General features: G+C 25.4%; 1 protein-coding gene across 5 annotated transcripts in view; it reads left to right on the top strand.

Annotated features, from left to right (window-relative positions):
* Nucleotides 1-20,915, top strand: part of LOC112686505 (sushi, von Willebrand factor type A, EGF and pentraxin domain-containing protein 1) — a 77,313-nt gene that overhangs the window by 7,543 nt on the left and 48,855 nt on the right. For all 5 annotated transcript variants that reach the window (XM_025558792.1, XM_025558793.1, XM_025558794.1 and 2 more), the window contains exons 2-3: nucleotides 1,158-1,369; nucleotides 7,296-7,398. In XM_025558792.1, coding sequence (XP_025414577.1) covers nucleotides 1,158-1,369; nucleotides 7,296-7,398 — 315 coding nt within the window. The remainder of the gene's footprint in view (nucleotides 1-1,157; nucleotides 1,370-7,295; nucleotides 7,399-20,915) is intronic.

Genomic DNA, 20,915 nt, shown 5'->3' with positions numbered 1-20,915 from the left:
GTCCAATGGTTTGAGTTGTGCGTTGATAGCAGTCAATCAGCTTACTGTTTTATATATACAGAAGAAGATTTTAAATTTAATTTCGATTTACAAATTACATTTTTTATTAGAAATTAAATAAATCAATCGATAGTATGTAATTATTAATAATATTTCACTCGAAACTCCTAAAATATATTTTATATATGGAATGTTAATCGTTTTAAGCTCAAAATGTACCCTGCAGAAGAACTTATAAATTGTATTCGTTTCTCATACAAAAAATTATCCTACATACATAGTAATTAAATTAAAAATGCTAAACATAATCAATTTGATAAATTTAGTGTAAGTATGATTTACTGCGTTAAATTTTACTCGAACACGTTCTTTTTATACAATAAAGTACATTTATTTTCATCCAATAATAATTATTAAAATTATTATTGCTTTTCGTATGACAAATTATTACAATAAGAATTATACACAACAACTATTGTTATTGTGTTATAACAGTTCGTACACATACCGTAATTTATAAAACGATAATGTAACAATTTTATGTGAGAGTAATGTCTTTGTGTGTTATATTTTTTTTAAAAATTTAAAATTATACATACATTTTAATTTAAATTCTGAAAGAGGTGATAAACTAATAACAATAACCTTTTATTTTATTATAACTGTTTTAATTGTATAAATATATTTAATCATACTATCAAATAAATTGTATTTAATTACAGATCTATCATTCACGTTTACTGAAAAACGTAATAATAAAAAATTGTTAAAATATTAAAAAAAAAAAAAACTAATATACTAAGAATTGTTCACGTAAAACTTGAATTTGAAAATACTTGAACACATAAATACATTTTTTACTCAAACCTAAGAGTTAATATTATACTAAATTTACAAAACAATGTTGTTTCGTCAAAATTAATTTCAATAGGTAGTTAAAATAGCGCGGTTTATCCCTGTGAAGGCTAAGTGAATTATTTTAATTGTTTTAAGATAAGACAATCAAATAATAAGAACTATTTTAATTAATTCATCAATGCGTAAAAAGGCTCTTCAGTTTTTAGTCTATTTATGAAGTATAGCATACCAAAGTTATTCATTTTGTAATAAAAATATTATATTTTTTCCTAACCCAAATTTGTTATATAAATTAATAGATATGTCATCAAACGAAATGGCAAAAAGATCATACCAAAGCTACTCGCCGTATAATGGCACAACGGTGCAATATTACTTTGACGATGTAGACGACATCGATGAAGATACGGACGAAGACGATAAAGTAGATGACGACGATCGAGCGTACAAGAATCCAAGAAAATTGCCATCATCTGAATGTCCCAGAAACGAAGAGCAAGCTTCATTCATGGTTAGTTAAGTTATGTTTTTATAACATCGAAAACATTATATTAATTTACGTTGGCTAAAGAAATTCAACATCATTAATATTTTGGACATTATTTCTGTAATTTTAAACAGTTTAATAAAATATTTGTTACTACAATTTTTAATATTGTTTAATGTTTAAAATTATTAATTTTCGATAAAAAATAATAACATACAAGGAAATAACTAAATAGTAAATAATATTTATTAAATATTATTGTTAAGCCGTTAAGACGATTCTATTAATGACATCAAATTATGAAAAATATGAATTTCTAATATTATTTTTTTAATTTTTGAAGAAAATTTAGAATACTTGATTTACTTGATTTAATTTTGATCAAGAATTAAAATACAAGTCAGTCGTTACTCATCAATACACTGTACAAATCTATGATTAAAAAATAATAATAATGAAAATTCACCTTACCTAAGAAATTATCCTCCCCCTCCCCCACTCACGGTGGGAACGCATAGGCGTAGGCATATCGTATATTATGTTTTATTTTACTTTTAACATTTTAACAATTACATTACTGTCTGATCTTTTTTGGGACCAAATAACATACAAATTGAGTAAATATTTTATATTGGTTTGCAATGATGTTCCTTTTTTTCCGATAAAATGTTAAGGTTGGGTCTCATATTGAAATTTTCGATCAGAAATTATGATAATATTATGAGATACCCATAGAAATTATTTTATAATTTTCCATGGGTTTTACAAGCTTAAAAAAAAGATTAAAAACAAATTTATAAATAATGATTTATTTGCCATTCATCATTTCATGTTTATTTTAATAAAATTAGAAATTTTGTGTTTAATAGCTTAATTTAGTATTTAAATTATAGTTAAACCATACTAAGCATGACATTTTCAAAAATAATAACTTATTATTGTTTAAAAACAATCATAAACCCCTAATGTTTGTCTTTTTAAACTTTTAAAGTATCATTGCATAATTTAAATAATAAATAATATGCATACATATATACATGTATAAATATATATATAAAATAATTTAACTTCTAAATAACTGTTATCCGTTTAATTATTTAAATTATTTATAGTATCCAATTCTTTTATTTCCAAGATGTTGTTATTAATTTATTTTAAAACAATGAAAAAAATCAAGAATAACAAATTACTAATTTATACCATTAGGTTTTTATTTTATAACTCTTAATATTATTTTTATTAAAAAAATTTGCAATTCAAAATAAATGTAAACTTCATTTTGTAATCAGGTTTTAAGATTTTCATTTTATGTATTTTCAGGTTTTCCTATAGAAGAAATATTTTTTTTTCTCGAAAAATTCAATGTTTACTGTCGTAAATTATTTGTTGTATTCGTATCATACGTATAGTGTAACATTTTTAGATGAATGGGTGTTTAACTTAATTTATAAAATATAAATTTTACTCCATTAATAACTTTATGGAATAATCTTATAAAAACAAAAAATATTAGAAGTTATTACATTATATATTCCGTAATCAGAATATAAATAATGCTTTTCCCACATCGTTGAGTTATTATATTAGACCTAAAGGGATCATTAATTATATTAACTATTGAGAATCCAATTAAAAACTTAGCATTTTATGCAATAGAATTAATTAAGGAAGGTTAAATAAGTTTATATAAAATAGTTTAATAACTAAACTACCGAATTTCAGATTATTTCGTGTAGGTCTGTTCAAAATTTTATCTATAATAATACTTATTTAATGAAATATAAAAAAAAAATTTAAACTTAATTAATACAATAAAATGATCATTTTTGTACACAATTGTAGCCAATATACGAACACAATTCGTGATTAACACCGGAAAATTTAACATATTGATCATTTAACGATGATATTTGACGGATAAAATACAGGTGATAATAATAATGACTTAAGTCTGATGAAATAAAACTGTAAATAAATTAATGATCACGTATGTTTTGTTATCGTTTCAATAATCGCTCAAATGATTACAAGCTATATTTATATTCACACATATGTTGATTGTATTGCATTAATTTTAGTTTCCAGTTCTTTAAAGGGGTTTCCTTCTCCAGCACCCGCAATGTCACGAGAAGCTGATGTACAGTTTGAATACCTCTGGTTTTAGTTCATTATTAGATTTATTATACTCGAGAACCGAACGTAATCCAACACGCACACGTTATAAATCTCTTCCCCCTGGTTTTATATACCTAATACGTCTAATATAAATATAATTTATTTTATTTTATATAGTTATAACAGGGAAAAATACACACACTTAAGCACTCGCCTAGGTAAATCTAACTTAAATTCCTTGTTAAATTCAAATTAACTAAAAATGTTAATTAATCAACCAATTATATATACAACAAGTCTATCGGGATGATAATAGCCGGCGGCTGCGCATTATCGACCTTATCTTCAAATAAATTTTATTTTAAAATGAAATCGACACGTTCAACATCTCCCAAATCAATAAAACAATCAATAATCTCCAAATAAAACTCTTGGAAATCGTCTACAGAGTGCAACAAATTATGTCTTTACTTCAACCGCTGAAACAGATAAGGTAAAATTTATATTTCCTAAATTAAAAAACAACGCCAAAAGTAACTATTCATCGACAGACTCTCCTGGGTCTAAGAAAATGTTTGCAACAGTTAATAAATTTTCCTTCTAGCAATAAACGACGCCAAAATGAATAATGAACACAATCCCTCAGATAATGATAATAACTCGCAAGTAAACGACACTAATATTACTGAAGATCCATACGATTTTCGAAATATTAAACAAAAATTCCTCTCTCCAATAATAGTTCGCAGAATTTCATACTGTTGGATTTCGTCTCGAATTAGTTAACTTTATCGGATCTAAAAATTTAGTATTCAAATCTTCATCAAATAACTTAAAAATCTAAACAGCCAAACTAGAACACTGCCGTGAAACTTCTTAAAAGAAAGTAATGCACAATATCATACGTATCAATCACAAGAAGACAAAGCGTTCCGCGTAGTAGTCCGGTCCGTTATATACATCCGTATACTCCAAGAGTAGGGATCGGAATCGCCAAAGAAGAAAGTAGATTTTCGGTAAGCCAAGTTACAAATATTCTTCAAAAAACTACAAAAAGCAACCTACCAATAAGTTTTGTCGATCGCAAGCGGGCATCTATTAACTCAAATTCATACAATGTAACTTCGCTACTTCACACTAAAGTGAAAATCGGGGAACCGCACAAACGTAGAGATATTATACAATGTCTGAACTGCCAGGATTACGGTCATTCAAAAAGATATTGTTTCTACTCCCCAAGATGTGTCCGTTGCGGAGAAGAACACCCACTGCATTAAAATCAGGGATTCGCCAACCAAGTGTACTCTCTGCATGGGGAACCATCCGGAAAATTACAAAGGTTTTCAAACATATAAAAAGCTACAACAACATCGGAAGCCAGACTCAAACTAAAATAGTAAACATTATAATAATAATAATAATAATACATTTGCTAATAATTTAAATCATGACATTAATACTAATTGTGAAGCCGCCCAACAGTCGAACCTCAAAACTGATTCATCGGCAAAACCTTTTCAATCTTACACGCAGGCCATCTATCCCAATAACGCAACTCAATATACAAATAACTCTATAAACGACGCTTCAAACTTCACGAATGAATTCAAATCTCTCATAAACAAACTATTATCTATCCTCACTACAGTTCTAGATCGACTTTTTAATCAAAATGCTATCTAACTATCTAACTATCTAACTTTCCTTTCCAGTCTCTTGCCATTCTCATGTGGAACGCCAATGGCTTATCTAACCATAGAAATGAACTCATTATGGCACTAAATGAAAAAAGAATTGATCTAGCCTTGATTTCGGAAACTCATTTTACAACACATACCAAATTTTCGATACCAAGGTACAATATAATGATCTCAAACCATCATGACAATATTGTCCACGCTGATGCCGTGATCATCATTAAATCTTCTCTCTTATACACACTCTGTCCTAGTGTAAATTAAAGGTACTTTCAAGCTGCAATTTTAATTACAAAGCTTAACTATACACCTATCACCATCAGAATGTTTTACTACTCACTTAAACATAAAATCACTTTGTTACAATACGAATATTTTTTTAACTCTTTAGGCCACTATTTCATAGTGGGGGGGGGGCGACCTGAACGTTAAAAATCAATCTACTGCCTCTCTCCTCTAAACTTTATGAAAAATGTATTTTAATATGAATCTCTCTCTACATTAATAATGTATCTATTATGCCACAAACCCACTTTGGTTTTCATAAGAACGACTCAACTATACACCAAATAACTGACGCCATATCTAGGTTCTTTAAAAAAAAAAAAGAATACTGTTCAGCAATCCTTCTCGACGTATCCCAAGTGTTCGACAAGGTTTGGCATTCTGGTTTATTGCATAAATTGAAAAAAAACTGACCTCAGATATTTAATTATTTATTTTCAAATCATTCCTTGAAAACCTCAATTTTATATCAAAGGTAGGATTTGAAGTCTCGAATATTACCCCAATAGCAGAAGGTGTCCCACAAGGCGCCATATCATACCCTATTCTAATAATCTATACTTAGCTGATCAACCGACATATTCACACACCTCCGTGGTGAATTTCGCAGACGATAAAATAATCTACTCACAAAATAAACATCCAAATATTGTGGCCTATAATCTACAAAATCACTTAAACTTCATGTCATCATGTTACTCCAAATAGAAAGTAAAAATAAACCACGAAAGATATCATCACTTGACGTTGACATTAAATGAGGAATAGTCCCATATGTCTCATTAAATAATAAAAACATACCGAAATCCTCTAACTCTCGCTACTTAGGACTAATTTTAGACCAACGGCTAACCTGGGCATACCACATAAAAAACATAAAAAATAAATGAATCCTTTTAAACTTGAGGCGGAAATCCCTCTATTACCTACTTGGTAATCACTCAAATCTTAGCTTAAAAATAAAAATTATTTTTTATAAAACTCCCTTGATGCCAATTTGGACTTAAAGCTTCCAACTTTGGGGAGCAGCTTAAAAGCCAAACACAAATAAAATTCAAAACTTCCAATCTATACCTTATTGTACTATCACAAACTCACCAGCTTATATCTCAAACCATACCTTAGACACAAACTTATAAATTAACATAGTTCAAGAAATGACCGAAATCCTCTACAAACGATTCCGTTCTCGTCTGGCGAATCATAAAAATCCTTTGATATCTGCTTTCAATTCCGATACCATCCCAAGCAATCTATCTCGAAGACTCTAAAGGAAATGGTGTAGAGATTTAAATGTACATTAATTAAATCCTGAGTCAATTCAATCAAATATCTAAACTGTTCAAGTTATAGATTGTCGCCATCGGGAGGCTGCTTTTATTCATGTGTGTCCAGGTCGTTGTATTATTTTCCACTTACAGACTTATTGTAATATGCAATTACAGATTGTTTGTTTTATCAATAAAAGTTATAAAAAAAAAGATTTATTACAGTTATTTATAATACACTTTTCTTAATTCTCCGTTCGCCCAATAATAACACAAATAATCGAAAATACCTACATAGGCGTTTTTTAATACTTTTAAATCATATTACTTTATTGATTATATTAAGTAATTAAATCTATCTCTGATTTCAAAATGATACCACCTTATTTTAACATTGAGTATACGATTTTTGTTAAAAACTATTTATTAATCTGATGTTAAATAACCAAGTAAATAATTTAGGTATTTAATACATTTAATTGCAACTTTTTAGCTTTACAGAAAAAAAAAGTTCTTGTATTAAGCTATTCATATTTATTTTATTTCTCGTAGAATATTTATTAAAAAAGTATTATATTTTTTTAGGGGCAGTCATGTTTAAGAAAATGCTCGTCCGATGAAGACTGTAAAAGTAAAAAAAAACATTGTCTCTGCGATGGGCTCTGTGGAATGTCGTGTGTAAAACCAGGTAAAATTCATGTTTTATCAAAATAATTAGTGATATTCTATGACTTCTTTTTAGGTTATTTTACATATATTGAGTATTATGATTAGTTTACTTATAAAATTGTACATTATATGACACATGAATGATAAACTTGGAAGTCTAATAAAATGACTTAGAAATTGTATGTATTAAAAGTTTATAGTAGAAATATAGAATTTTTATTGTGTACAGTTTTAGAAAAAGTAATGTACATTATTTAATAAATAAATAAATTAAGAATTCTCATTATTACAATTAATGCTGGATCTAAGTTTTAGAAGGCTAGAGTCCTATACTAATTAGAGATCCTTGAGAAAAAATTTTTTTTATAAAATTAAATTCTTTTTTCGTTCTTGTGCACCACTTTCAAATACACGTATAGAGATTTCGATTTATAAAAGTATTAAAACTATTAAATTATGTTGATTGAAATACAATGAATAGATGTAAAAAAAAGAGTAAGAAAAATAAAAATAATAATGATAAAGACAATTATAATTTTAGATTTTGGTTTTTGAGGTCTCTTAGAACTTAAGGTCTCGATTCATTGTACCCATTGTACTCCTGCTGAACCCGGCATTGATTACAATATGATTAATCATTGTAAAGCTTTAAATAATAATGTAATAGCTCTTACCTAGGTGCTACGTTCAACATTTAAATTCACATATATGCAAAAAACATTTCCATAACAGTATTTAATAATATTTTTCTTATTGAACTGTCAAGTTAAGTTCCACAAATACAATGTGTTCAAAGAGCAAAGAGTATTCACGAAATTATTTAGGTACTTACTATTTACTGAAGATTCCACTAATATCTTATTCCAGTTCTTATTTGAATTAACTATCCTGATATTTTAATCAAAGCTTAATATTATTGTCTTATCACATTTGTTAACAGTCTAGCAATGTTATTTAACTGAAAATTTTTTTGTTTATTAATTATAGTTAGGTACTTATTCATTGTAATTTTATAATAAAATATTATATTATTGAATTTTGTATGAAAATTAAATTTAGAACGAGGATTTGTAAATTTATTGTATATCTACTATTAAAATATTTTGTTTGTTTTATTCATCTAGATTCAGTGAAATTGCATTAATGTTCTATAATTATAGAATATAGAATATTGGATAATAATGACAATAATTTAAGGTTTAAAAATTATGTAGTGTGTAATTTGAATTAAGCCTGTCTATTTATATAATTATGATGGATGCTGGTTAATTTTGATAAGTAGTGATCAATCTACAACTTACGTTTTATTCCTAAGTTCTTATAATTTTTTTAAAATTTGAAAAAATACCATTTTATAATCATTACAAAATTAATATTTATGATGGTAATATAAAAATTGTTATAGTAGTAGTTTATTTTTAATTAAATGTTTCTAGATATTTATTTTTTTTTGATTTTAATTTTTTTGATCTCTTATTCAGACCAACTTTAGGTACAATATAATATGCCAGATGTCAAGCTTAAGCTGTGCTTGACATAACATAGATATTTTTAATAAAAACACTAAGATTTTACTAAGTTAGTAAATAAAACTAATCTCTGCAAACTGTGGTTTATAATACATTATTACTTATTATATAATATTGCTATATTTTCATTGTTTTTTCAACATTGATATAAAGTGAAATAAAATCCCCGAAGTAAAGCAAATAGTCTTATTTGTACTATTTTTAGAAATCGAACGTAAAAATAATAAACTTTTCAATCTTTCTCTCTTGAAAGAAGATGTTCCTTTTTTTGTTTTCTCTATGACAAGAAAAAGAATTTCCGTCCTAATGGTGTAGTCCATTATACATCAAAGTAGATTATATAATTTTAAGCTATCGTGTAAATTCTACTATGTGGTACAAAATAGATATCTTGTGTAGCACAATAGAATTAGAAACGAGGGAAAAATCGGTGCGAAAAAGTTTCAGTCGTCAAAAAACAGAAACAAGCCACAAAAGGTTAGAGTGGATTTGTGAATTTCAAGGTAGATTTCTAAAGACAAAAAAAAAGAATGAAAATAATGAAAATTTTGCCCCAGGGAAACTTTTGCCTTGAGGTTTTTATGACACTAACATAACTGTACTCGTATAGAGTAAATTTCCATTTCCGTGCTACACTGATCCTTTGGGGAAAACTGTAATACCACCAAATAATCGTTTCTGTTTAAACATTTTGTATTTATGCCCGTTAAAATGTCAACATTTATTTACTGCCTCTATATAATATATTTTACGTTCATTAAAACCTAAATATATAGTTAATTTTAAATTCTAACACTCTTATTTTGAATAAAGATGATAATTATTGTTTAGTTTAAATATATGGATAAAAACATCAGAAAAATATTATTTTCGTCACCTATTTTAAATGTTGCTTTATTTAAATTATAATATTTTGAATCCTATTTTATTTAACTCTTATCAGCTTTAGTCTATGACTATATTGGGAATTTGAGAGGACTGTATACGTAACATAGAACCCTGGTTTGTGATTAAATTCTAAAATCACCTATCTTGGAATGCATATTGTTGCTTAATTAACCCTAGCGTCAAAAGACAACAGTGAGTTTCCCAACACCACCCCATAAATATTTAACCAATTATCATTGATTAATTATTTATTTAATTTTTTTTATAAATACTTTTCAAAAATATTTATGATATGAAAAAATTCCTGTCAGACTAATATATTGGTTAAATAAACGTTGTTTTCAAATTGAAAATTAAAAACAATGACAATTTAACAATTGGCTAGTCAAATATTTGGTAATGTTTTTGTGCAATTATAATAATAGATCTCAGACCGCAGACATGTTTACCAAAGAAGTTTTTGATACTTTAAGCCGATTAAAGATTTAAGTAGACACACGTTGAAACATCTGTTGACGGGATAACAATTGTCAAATTATAATTATTGTAATATCGTCACATTAAAATGTTTACTTTTACTGTATATCTGCAGTATTCGATGTTTCTTTACGTATTTATTCCTCAGTTTATAAATAGTTTTTAGTTTTAAAATTGAGCTGTTATAAAATGGATATTAATGCGTTTTTAAGTATTGAAATTAACAGCAGAACTTGCATATTTACGGGCGTGTATTTATTAATTAATTTCGGTTTTAAGCAGTAAATAGTAAGTGTTAAATTTATTGTTGATCATTTTATCTGGTTGACTATATACATGAGTGTGCACAAAATGAGTCTGATAATGTAGTAGTGATAATAAAGATTATGTTTAAAAAGAAACATGATCTGATATAAAAAAAAAAAAAAAGACGTATTATGAAACACCTTGTGGATAAAAGTATTTAAAATACTCTATATTTTCATTCGAAGTTTTAGTCATCGCCTCAAACTTTTATACAACAATTTTTATGTTTTAGAAATCAATATGACTTACACATTTACTAAATCGAAAAGAATATAAAAATATTTATAATCCATTTAACGTACGATATTTAATGAAATATAGTATTAATATAATATGAATCAATATACCTAAATATATTAATATTTTTTTTACTAAATAACAATAATATATGACTTTGGTGTATTATCTATTTATTCTTACATTTAAAAGTCAGTATTATAATTTTAATTTTGTTTTCAGTTTTTAAAATGTATAAAAAAGTATATAAATAATACATTACATTCATACTAAGTAACCGATGAAACGGTGAATAATATTTAAACTGAAATTTAAAGTAAAAGTATCCTGTTTATGTTGCTCAACTTTTATAAAGATTCAAGGAATTTAATTCTTTGATGGAAATTAAGAAAATAATATTCATAAAAGAAGAAATAAAATAGCCGTTATACAATATTTTTTTTATACAACATTCGTTATACATATTTTAAATAATTTAAAGAAGAAATAATTATTAATACACTAAAATTTACTTATTTTGGTTTAAAAAATAATATATAGATAATATATCATATTTGTTGATGTACATTAAATTATATAATAATATCTATATTATGACTAGTCTGTCTATTAAAAATTACTTATATACAAATATTATTGAAAACCAAACTATTGATTTTTTGTTATTTTCGTCTTTTGTGTACAATTTCTTTGATAGCGTTTCTATAAATCATTGATGGGAAAAATATCATACTTTATTTCAAGCCATAAGTAAACTCTCTATAAATAATTGTGATTTGATGGTCAAAAAATGATGTATTAAATGAAGATATTTTCATTCATTTTTATTTTAAATTGTATTAACGTATATTTTTATAATTTATATTGTTAGAAAATGTTATTTTGCGTAAAAAAAAAATTAAAATTAATGACATTTTTAAAAATAAATCATAAGTTTTTATTAGTTTTGAGTAAGTTTTTTTGGGTAAAGGTTTATATTATTTTTTTAATTAGTTATATTTTATAATTTTATACTTCATGTAGATGATTGATATATTATATTATACGATATTGTTTTTTTTTCTTATATTTTATGGCTTGAAAGCTATACGGAATGCTAACCATAAACCATTTTATCATTTTATAAGCATTTAATGTTTGAAATATTCTAAAACGCTTATTTTTGTAAATGTTGATGTTTGGTTCTTTTTTTTTTTTTTGCAAATAATTTTATGTAGTCAATTTGCAATTACCAAATTCCTTATTAGATCGAAAATTGGAAAAATATGATTTTTTGAAATGATTTTATTTAAATTTTCCCGGTAATTTCTGATAAAAAGAAAAACTGCAAAAAAGAAGTAAAATATCATCTATCAAACGTATTTATTTTAGAAAATAGAGTAATTTGAAATCACAATTATGTTTATTAATTCAATGCAAGATTATTTTACTAAGTCTGTATTATAATAAATAATAAAAAATTTAAATAATTGGTTTCAATAGTAAATCAAAATACATAGTTCAAAAAAATATAAATCGACCAATGAGTATAATATAAAAAACACTCTAAATAATTGTACTAAAAAATATTTCTGCCTCGAATAAAATTTTAAATGTATGTATGTTGGTATATTATATGAACATATAAAAATGTATTGTGTTATTTTTCTGGTTTTTAAATGCTTTTTTAATTTTTCATGGAAGTTTAATATTCGAAATCTAGTTATTCATAAATAAGTAGTACATTCTGCTTGATAAAGGTATACTTTATGATTAAAAAAATCCAATCATTGTAATGGTTTTCTTAGTTTTGATCTAATTTACACTATGAATTTATTTTTATTCCACACAGATTTTCTCTTGCATATTATTAATTGTACAACTGATAGATATTTTAATGTACTTTAATATTCATCTGATTTTATATGTTTAATTACCATAATAATTGCTAAATTATTAAATAGGTTTAAGTCATTAAGTACTCGTATTATAATGAATTTATATATAATATGTTTTCCTATGTATGTATTTTTAATAATTTCAGATATATATATATTTATAATGAAATAATAGCATTACAAATATTGTCTTTAATGAAATTTTTTTTTTTTGTTTTATTCTTACTAGTTGTTTATTATGCATTGTTTGGATAGCAATAATCAAGTACAACATTCCTTCAAATAACTTTGTTTTTTTTTTTTTAAAGTATTACCATCCATGATAGACCAAAAAATGTAGAGTAGAATTATTATTCAGAGCAGCAAATCGCCGTTAGGGACGCGTATATTTTTATAAACAAACATTCAGAGCATTACAGTTAGCATAGAAATGTGCACATTATTCAAAAACTCAAGTAATTAAAAACTATAAAACCAAATATATATATATATATATATGTACTCGTATATATTTATGCGTAAAAATTCTATAAAATCTTACATATTTTTATCAAACACTGTAGGGACGGTATAATTTTACATTTTTATTAAATATTGAAGTGTTTTGAAACATTATACTAACAAATTGAAATACGTAAATACATTGATAATAAATTCAATTATGTACCCTTACCTTTTGCGATACTGTAGCAGTGGCACTTGGAGAGTGTTAACCTTCCATCACGATCACTAAAAAGTCCATGGTTTTATATATTCCATTCGATACTCGAGTACAATAAAATATTCATTGTACATGAAAAATTACAATTCATGCTATTATCATAATTATATTACAGTGTGATTTTTTTTTTAATTTAAAGTTAATTTTTTAATTTATTTTATTTTTCAATTTTGTCGGCAGCCGTATCTTCACAACATTTGGTTTTGACACATAATCTAGCATTGAGTTATTTCTCATTAGTTATTATCATAATATTTTCTTTCAATTTAGAAATGTGAAATTGTAGTACTCCTTATTGAAAATAAATATGTTTTCACATATTATGTATCTATTACTTAACGATATTCACATACCTATGAAAACCATTTCATAAATATAAAAGTATGTACCTGTATTGATTGTAAGTAAAATATAAATTGTAGTACTGAAATTCACCTGAATTTTGATAGTTATCACCCTTTAAGTACGTGTCAGATTATTTTTTTTTCAAATATTGCATGTTAGTGTTCTCATTTATTACAAAAAATATGCTGGGTGATTTTTTTTTATTTAACTAAAAACACTCATTATTATATCAGGCAACAAAACATGAGTAAACGTTTGTATAATTTGAAGTAATCATTTTAAACCATTTTTTGGTAAAAAGTGAAAACTTAATTTTTTTTTCGTACTAATTTTTTATTTTTAATGGCAATCTACATTTTTATTCCATACTCTGAAGTATAATACAAATATAGGTAGATGGCAAATATTTTACATAAGTTTAATTTTCATTAAATTGCATATATATATATATAATCATTAGTGTTGTTTGTAACCCAGAATTCAGGTCTAAATTTAAATACAAAACAAATCGTTGTGTGGGAATTTGCTTTCTTTCGGAACTTCATTTGCACGATTGTGCAGGCGACAACAGCCACGGGGTCTGAAATAAACGACTTTGTGCCAAATAAATCACCCCCTTTGTTCCCAACCGTGGCCTGAGCGTGTTGTAATGGTAATTGTAATTGAATTAAAACGAACCCGACCATGGAAATTCTTTTATATATTTTTCATTCTATTACAATTTGTTGCTTGTGAAATCACATTTTAATATGTTCTTTTCGAACTTTGGCCAAGATTTTTTATGATTTACGTGTGACTGATTCGATTCAATGACACCTATTAAATTTGGGATCGTTTGAATATTATTCTTATTTATCTTACGACTCTGGCTAAAATCGATATTAAACTGCAGGAAGTATACAACACTACAGCATTAACGGTTCTACAAACGTGGAGATGAATGAAATAGTATTTATATTGGAAATTATAGGAATACGATGATTGATGAATGTATTCATTAGCATAATTTTGGAACACGATGTTATTGTCGTCTTCTAATGTTTCCCCAGAGAGATTGTTACATTAATTAAAATATGAGATGAAAATATTTGTTCGACAAATTATTTGTGTAATAATAAATACTGTAGACAATTTCCTATCTATCTGTTACATACTGAAATTATAATATTTATTATATTACATTATTAGGTATGTAATTTAATTATTACATATTTCTTCTTTGTTTTTTGATTTTGCATCAGTTTTCCGCCATTGAACAATTACTTTATTTTAAATATACACTTTACTTCAAAAATACAACATTATAATCAAATTTAGCTTCACTCATTTCGAATTTATTTATAATACATTTTGACATAAATGGTTAATATTGATTATGCCTTATTTTTAAGAACAACTTCTTGTACTATTGTGAATTTTTTGGCTTTAGAAAACTTATATTAAATCATTTATTTTCTAATTATGATTAAATTTAAATATACGTTTGATATATAAGTTCTTTGAACTATGTATTTACCATTAATGGCATTAACGTTGACGACGACTTACTGAATCTATAATAATAATTTAATACCTATCCGAATGAATGTATTTTATTAATATTAAAATAAATTATATTATATCATTACATTTGATACTTAGAATACACTCACATTTCCTGCTATCAAAATAATCGTATATGTCTATACTTATACTTTGATGTGGTAAAATATTAATTCTACCGTACAGCTGATAATGAATCATAAGAGTTTTAACGTGTAATTTATTTTTATACTTAACATGCTATAGTGTTATTTAGTTGTTCAGTTAATTAGAAACGAATCAGTATAATTACCTAGTGTAAGTTATTGTATTGCGATAAAATATATTTTGAAAAAATAACTTTTTATTAATATATTTATAAATAGCATAAATCTTTGTGGCAATAACGCTTCTTTATCAAAAAAAAAAAAAAAAAGTTGGGAAAAGAATTAAAAACCAAATTCTTTTTGGTTCATAGTTCGAAAATGTTGGCAAGTTGAATAATATAAAAATGTTGTAATTTTGAGTTTCGACAAGTCGTCCATAAAATGCTGGTCGATGGAATCGATATTAAATCTATGGAACCGATAAACCCCTTTGACGTCAGGAATTTATTGTTTTGTGGAAAATACGTAGCAGATCCTTGGGTTTTGACTTTTCAGTGACAAATTTCGAGTGTGGTTAAACATGGTATTGCGACATACAATTATTTTTTAATACAGAATACCTAACTTGGCGTTTCCTAATTGTCAATAATGGCACTACGGTTTATTTTGTGTATGCAGTTTAGAAACAGACAATGACAATACGGTATTAACGATGGTATATCTTTGTTTGTCCCTGTGTTATCGAAACGTCCATTTTCAGGATTAAACTAATTATTCTTTACCACCTCCCCCTCTATTGCTAAGGCCGTTGGAGATCCATAACCACAACTTATCATCATCAGCGCACATTATTATATGACAGTAAAACGATGATGAATTTGAAATACATATGGTTTAGAGCCTATATTAAATACAATGTCATCATGAAATATATTTGTCATTTAAATTATGATTTATTCATGTGTCGAATAAGTTAGTAGTTGTGTAAAATTAATGTACTATTTAAGTTTGTACTTTTTATAACTGTTGTAATCGAGTAGTTAGAGATTTATAAAAGTTAAAAAAATATGATAATTTTTTGTTTAGTTGGATTAAAGTGTATATTGTTTAGATTATTTAAATATAAATCATATAATATACGAGTATGTTACTTTGTGAGGTATTGTGTAGTTATACATTTTATTTTACTGATAATTAGGAAGAACAAGAAAAATGCATATGACATATTATTGATAATCACGACATTATAATAAGTATTTGGATTTAATATGATCTTAAATTGTCTTGCTATCAACAATGTTTTAAAAATGTGACTGGTTTATTGATTTTGAAATATTTTAAGTGGAAAATAATAAATGTTCATTGAAGTTCTTTTTAGAAATATTGTTAACTGTTTTATCTTCTTTAGATGTAACTATAAAAAACAAATTATTGTTTTTGTTTTTGTTTTCGTTATTAACATTTTAATAAAGTGATCTTCGTTAATGTTCTATTATCGACCTAATTTTAATATTTAACCGAAATTTCTATTTAAAATGGTCTATTTTTTTTTTATTGCATTCTTAAAAATGTTTAAGTCAATAAAATATTTGTTACTAATGGATAAGCGTTCTTAAGTTTAAAATATTAATGTAGTTTTATTTATTAAATGTACAGAGTACTTTCGATTTTTACAACTTGTAAAAAGTTATTTAAAAATTCTTTATAGTAAGTTTCCATGCTTTTAGCAGAAGAATGTTTTTAAAAAACATAACAATTATCAAAGACGAACATTATATCCTCTTAGTAATGATCCTCTTATCTTACGAGTTATATTATCGATTTAACCGAAGAACTAAAATGTAAAGTATAAAATATATAGTTTAACAATTTAATTAGAGAAGTACAATTTGTAAAATAATAGCATTGGACTGTAGAAATTATAACATAATTAAAAGAGATTAATAGCATGCAAAGTGAAATCTCCATTTCCAATACGCACTTCCAAGTACAACTTTCAAATATATACTCGTAAAATGGTCCGCTTCGTAATATCGCACTTGAATTTCAGCATAATTTCCATAAGCTGTATTCAATTTAAAATTTATATTCAGTGTTAACAGTTTATTATTATTGTTAAATGTTTTAACTTTCATTTTTAAATTGGTAAGTTACTTGTTACTGACGTAGGGTTTTCATCAATGAATACAATTAATACTGTTAATATTAATGAGAATTATAACGGGTACCTAGACTGACTGGATTATTATAATTGTTATTACTAGTATTCGTAAAACTACCGTAAATGTTAGTTATAAACCATACTTTTGACCGATCAAATTATAGCGACTTCGTGTTATTTGGAAATAAACACGGAATCAGCCTTATCGAGTCTGCCATAGAATACACGACCTTCTGATCGCAGTTAAATGTGTATATACAGAGCAGTAAAATAATTGTCAAACACCATCGAATCGTTTATCCGTAATCTAACTGGAACCTCTCCGAGTAGATTTGTTAAATTCGTGCAAATGAATTCTCTCACTTACTTTGTACGTGTCTAACTTGAAATGAGTTGCAAGTTTGGGCACGGCCCGGAAATTATGTTTCTTAAGTACATCGATTATCGTAGCCATTCCGACGTACATATTTCTCTTCGTTAAATCGTCAAAACAACATTATTTTTATTTACGCTGAACATTACCATTTTTTGGTTCAATTTGAATCTTAATTATGGCAAAAGCGTACTTGTACTATCTTGTATATTTTATATATTTAATGCAATATTAAATTGTGGTTTTATTGCTGATACGTTTCATTAAAATTGTTATCTAAACAGGTGAAAACAATTGAATACAGATGTTTAGCATGTCGTATTAGTGCACTACTTTCGTATTTGCTTAGCCATTCACATCAATTTCGTTAAACATTTTGATATTTATTTATAATTTTTTTCTATCTATTAATTTTTATCACATCACCGAATCACATAATATCATTAAATTAAATGCGTCCGATTAAGGATACAATGTTATGTTTGGTTTTATCTTATTTTTATTATTAGTAATCATTACAAATATTACACGTATATAAGGGTAAACAATTGAATACCAACCAGAAAGTACAAATAATGATAGATTTTTTAAAAAATAAAATTTATTTACTGATACCGGCAATAGTATTACAAATGTTGTAAGCATTTGATAAAAAATTAATTTAAAAGATAATGTATTTTTTATATAACTATAATAGTATATTAGAGTACAAGTTTATATTAAAAATGTATTTGTTTTTCAAATATCAGAATAAAATATTGATATGAATATAGGCTATTTATAGTCTTGAAATTTGAGGAATGTAATGGAATAGGTGATTCCCGTATACTTTTGCATCCTTATAAATTGTGCATTTGTATATTATATTACGATTTTATTTCGCGACCCGTAGGGTATATACTCAATCGCAAATACCTCTTCGAATATCAATAATTTATATTTTATTTCTGGAATTCGAGTCAAAATAATGGTATATACTTCTGTAGTTATAGTGTTGGTGGTGAGTTCAAACATAAGGACCCAATTATAAAGTTTCATATAAGACAAGAAATTAATTAATTTTATCGACGCCCTTGAAAATTATTTTTAATACTCTTAGACTTTTCATTAAACGTACGTACCTAAGTTATAATTGCTTAGTTATGTGTTTTTGAATAATATTTATAGTTTGTGATTATATTAAAGTTTAAAATAATGGCGTAAATCTAATACATTTTTTACTGTTCAAAAGCGTAAATTTAAAACAATATTAAGATATATCTAACAAAATTTCTACAATTTGGTATTCAAATCATTATACAGGGCTAATTTAGGATTAAGTTCAATTATTTGATAGCTTTATATTATAAAACAGATTTTTTGAAACTATCTAGTAAATGTATTTAACGTGTGACATTTACAAAAAGGTTATTTTATTCACTTAAATTTATAAGTTTGACTAATCAATTAAAAGTCTCGTTTCAATTATTATTCGATTTGTTCTATAATTAATATATTTTATAAGTATTAATGCATATTATAAAATATGTAAAAATAAAAACAGCCCGCATCAATTTTTTAAAAAAAAAAATTTTTAATAAATATAAATGTTCGTCAAATATTACTGATTTTATTTAAAAGGCAAAGAAAATATTTTCAATTAAAAAAAACTTAAGCTTTATATAAATAATATAGAATTGATTGGATAGTTATATGTCTATAATAACTCTATGTGTAATAATTATAAAATATAAATCTTGTAATTAATAATATCCTCTCTACCAAAACGTTTTTTTTTTAGTAAATATTAAAATACATGTAAGTTTATAATTATTTGTAAGGTTTAACATATATATTATATAATTAATAAATTACATTTTATAATAATTACTAAATTTACAGCTTTGATAAATGAACATTTATGTTATGGAATTTTGCTATTGAATTTTAAGAAATACATATTTTTTATATTTAATGATGCACAAATACCATATAGAAGTAAAATTCGAATTATTAGATTCTTGTTTTCAAATATCTACATCAAACACACTTCTCTGAATTTATGTTGCAGTTTAAACAGTATTTTGGTTGAATGAAATTTACCACCGTCAAAGATTTCAATTATTTCAATGAATTTTAGAGTCAATGTTTTATTGGTGTTGAACTTTTTGGATGTTCAACACATTTTACTTTAGTACTTTTAGTATAACATTAAAAAAAATGAATAAAACTATTAACTATACCAGAATTGCAAGCGATTCTAACTAGCTTCACAAAAAGTAAGCTTTATTTGTACTACTATAAAATGGCTGAGAGTGGAATAAAAATAATAAACTGCTTATAATGACATTTTTATTACATTAACTTGCATCTTTGAATAATTTTATTATTTTAAGCTTAGCGAAGGAAGTACGTAATGAATTTTAGCGGAAACAAATCTGAGAGAAAATATTTTTCAGAAAATTAGTTTAGAAGTAATAACTCAGCGAAGAAATGTAATTTAATTATAATTCCCAATTTCATACTGACATTACGATTGGCGGTTTCTTGAAGATTTATTAAGATCATAACTTTAAATTTTAACATTTTGCATAAAATAAGGCTTGCTAGTGTACAATCATTTTCTCAATGAATCACCGAGTACTGCTATTTAACAGTTGTAGAAATATATAATTAATTTTTTAACTTGAAAATATTCCGATTGAATTTTTTTATCGCTGTTACTCCTGTTGTATTGTTTACTCTTACTATTTTTTTAATATTTCATTAGGTCATAAATATTGTCTATAAAATGAATTATAATTACTATCTTCCATATTTTTATTTATTAAACATTTCAATTTGATTAATAATAATAATAATAAAACATGATCATAAGACAAAGGTACATTCAAATTTAATTAATTATTCAAACGTTTTAAAGAGTATGAGTATATAACATAGCCTTCTTTTTTCCCTTACTCATTATTCACTCTCTTCTTCCTTCGCACACACACACACACACACACACACACA

The sequence above is a fragment of the Sipha flava genome, unplaced genomic scaffold, assembly GCF_003268045.1.
Source record: "Sipha flava isolate LNK unplaced genomic scaffold, YSA_version1 312_pilon_pilon, whole genome shotgun sequence".
NCBI classification, from domain to species: Eukaryota; Metazoa; Arthropoda; class Insecta; order Hemiptera; family Aphididae; genus Sipha; species Sipha flava.
The sequence above is the reverse complement of the archived record's forward strand: the minus strand, read 5'-3'. Positions and strand labels throughout refer to the sequence as shown.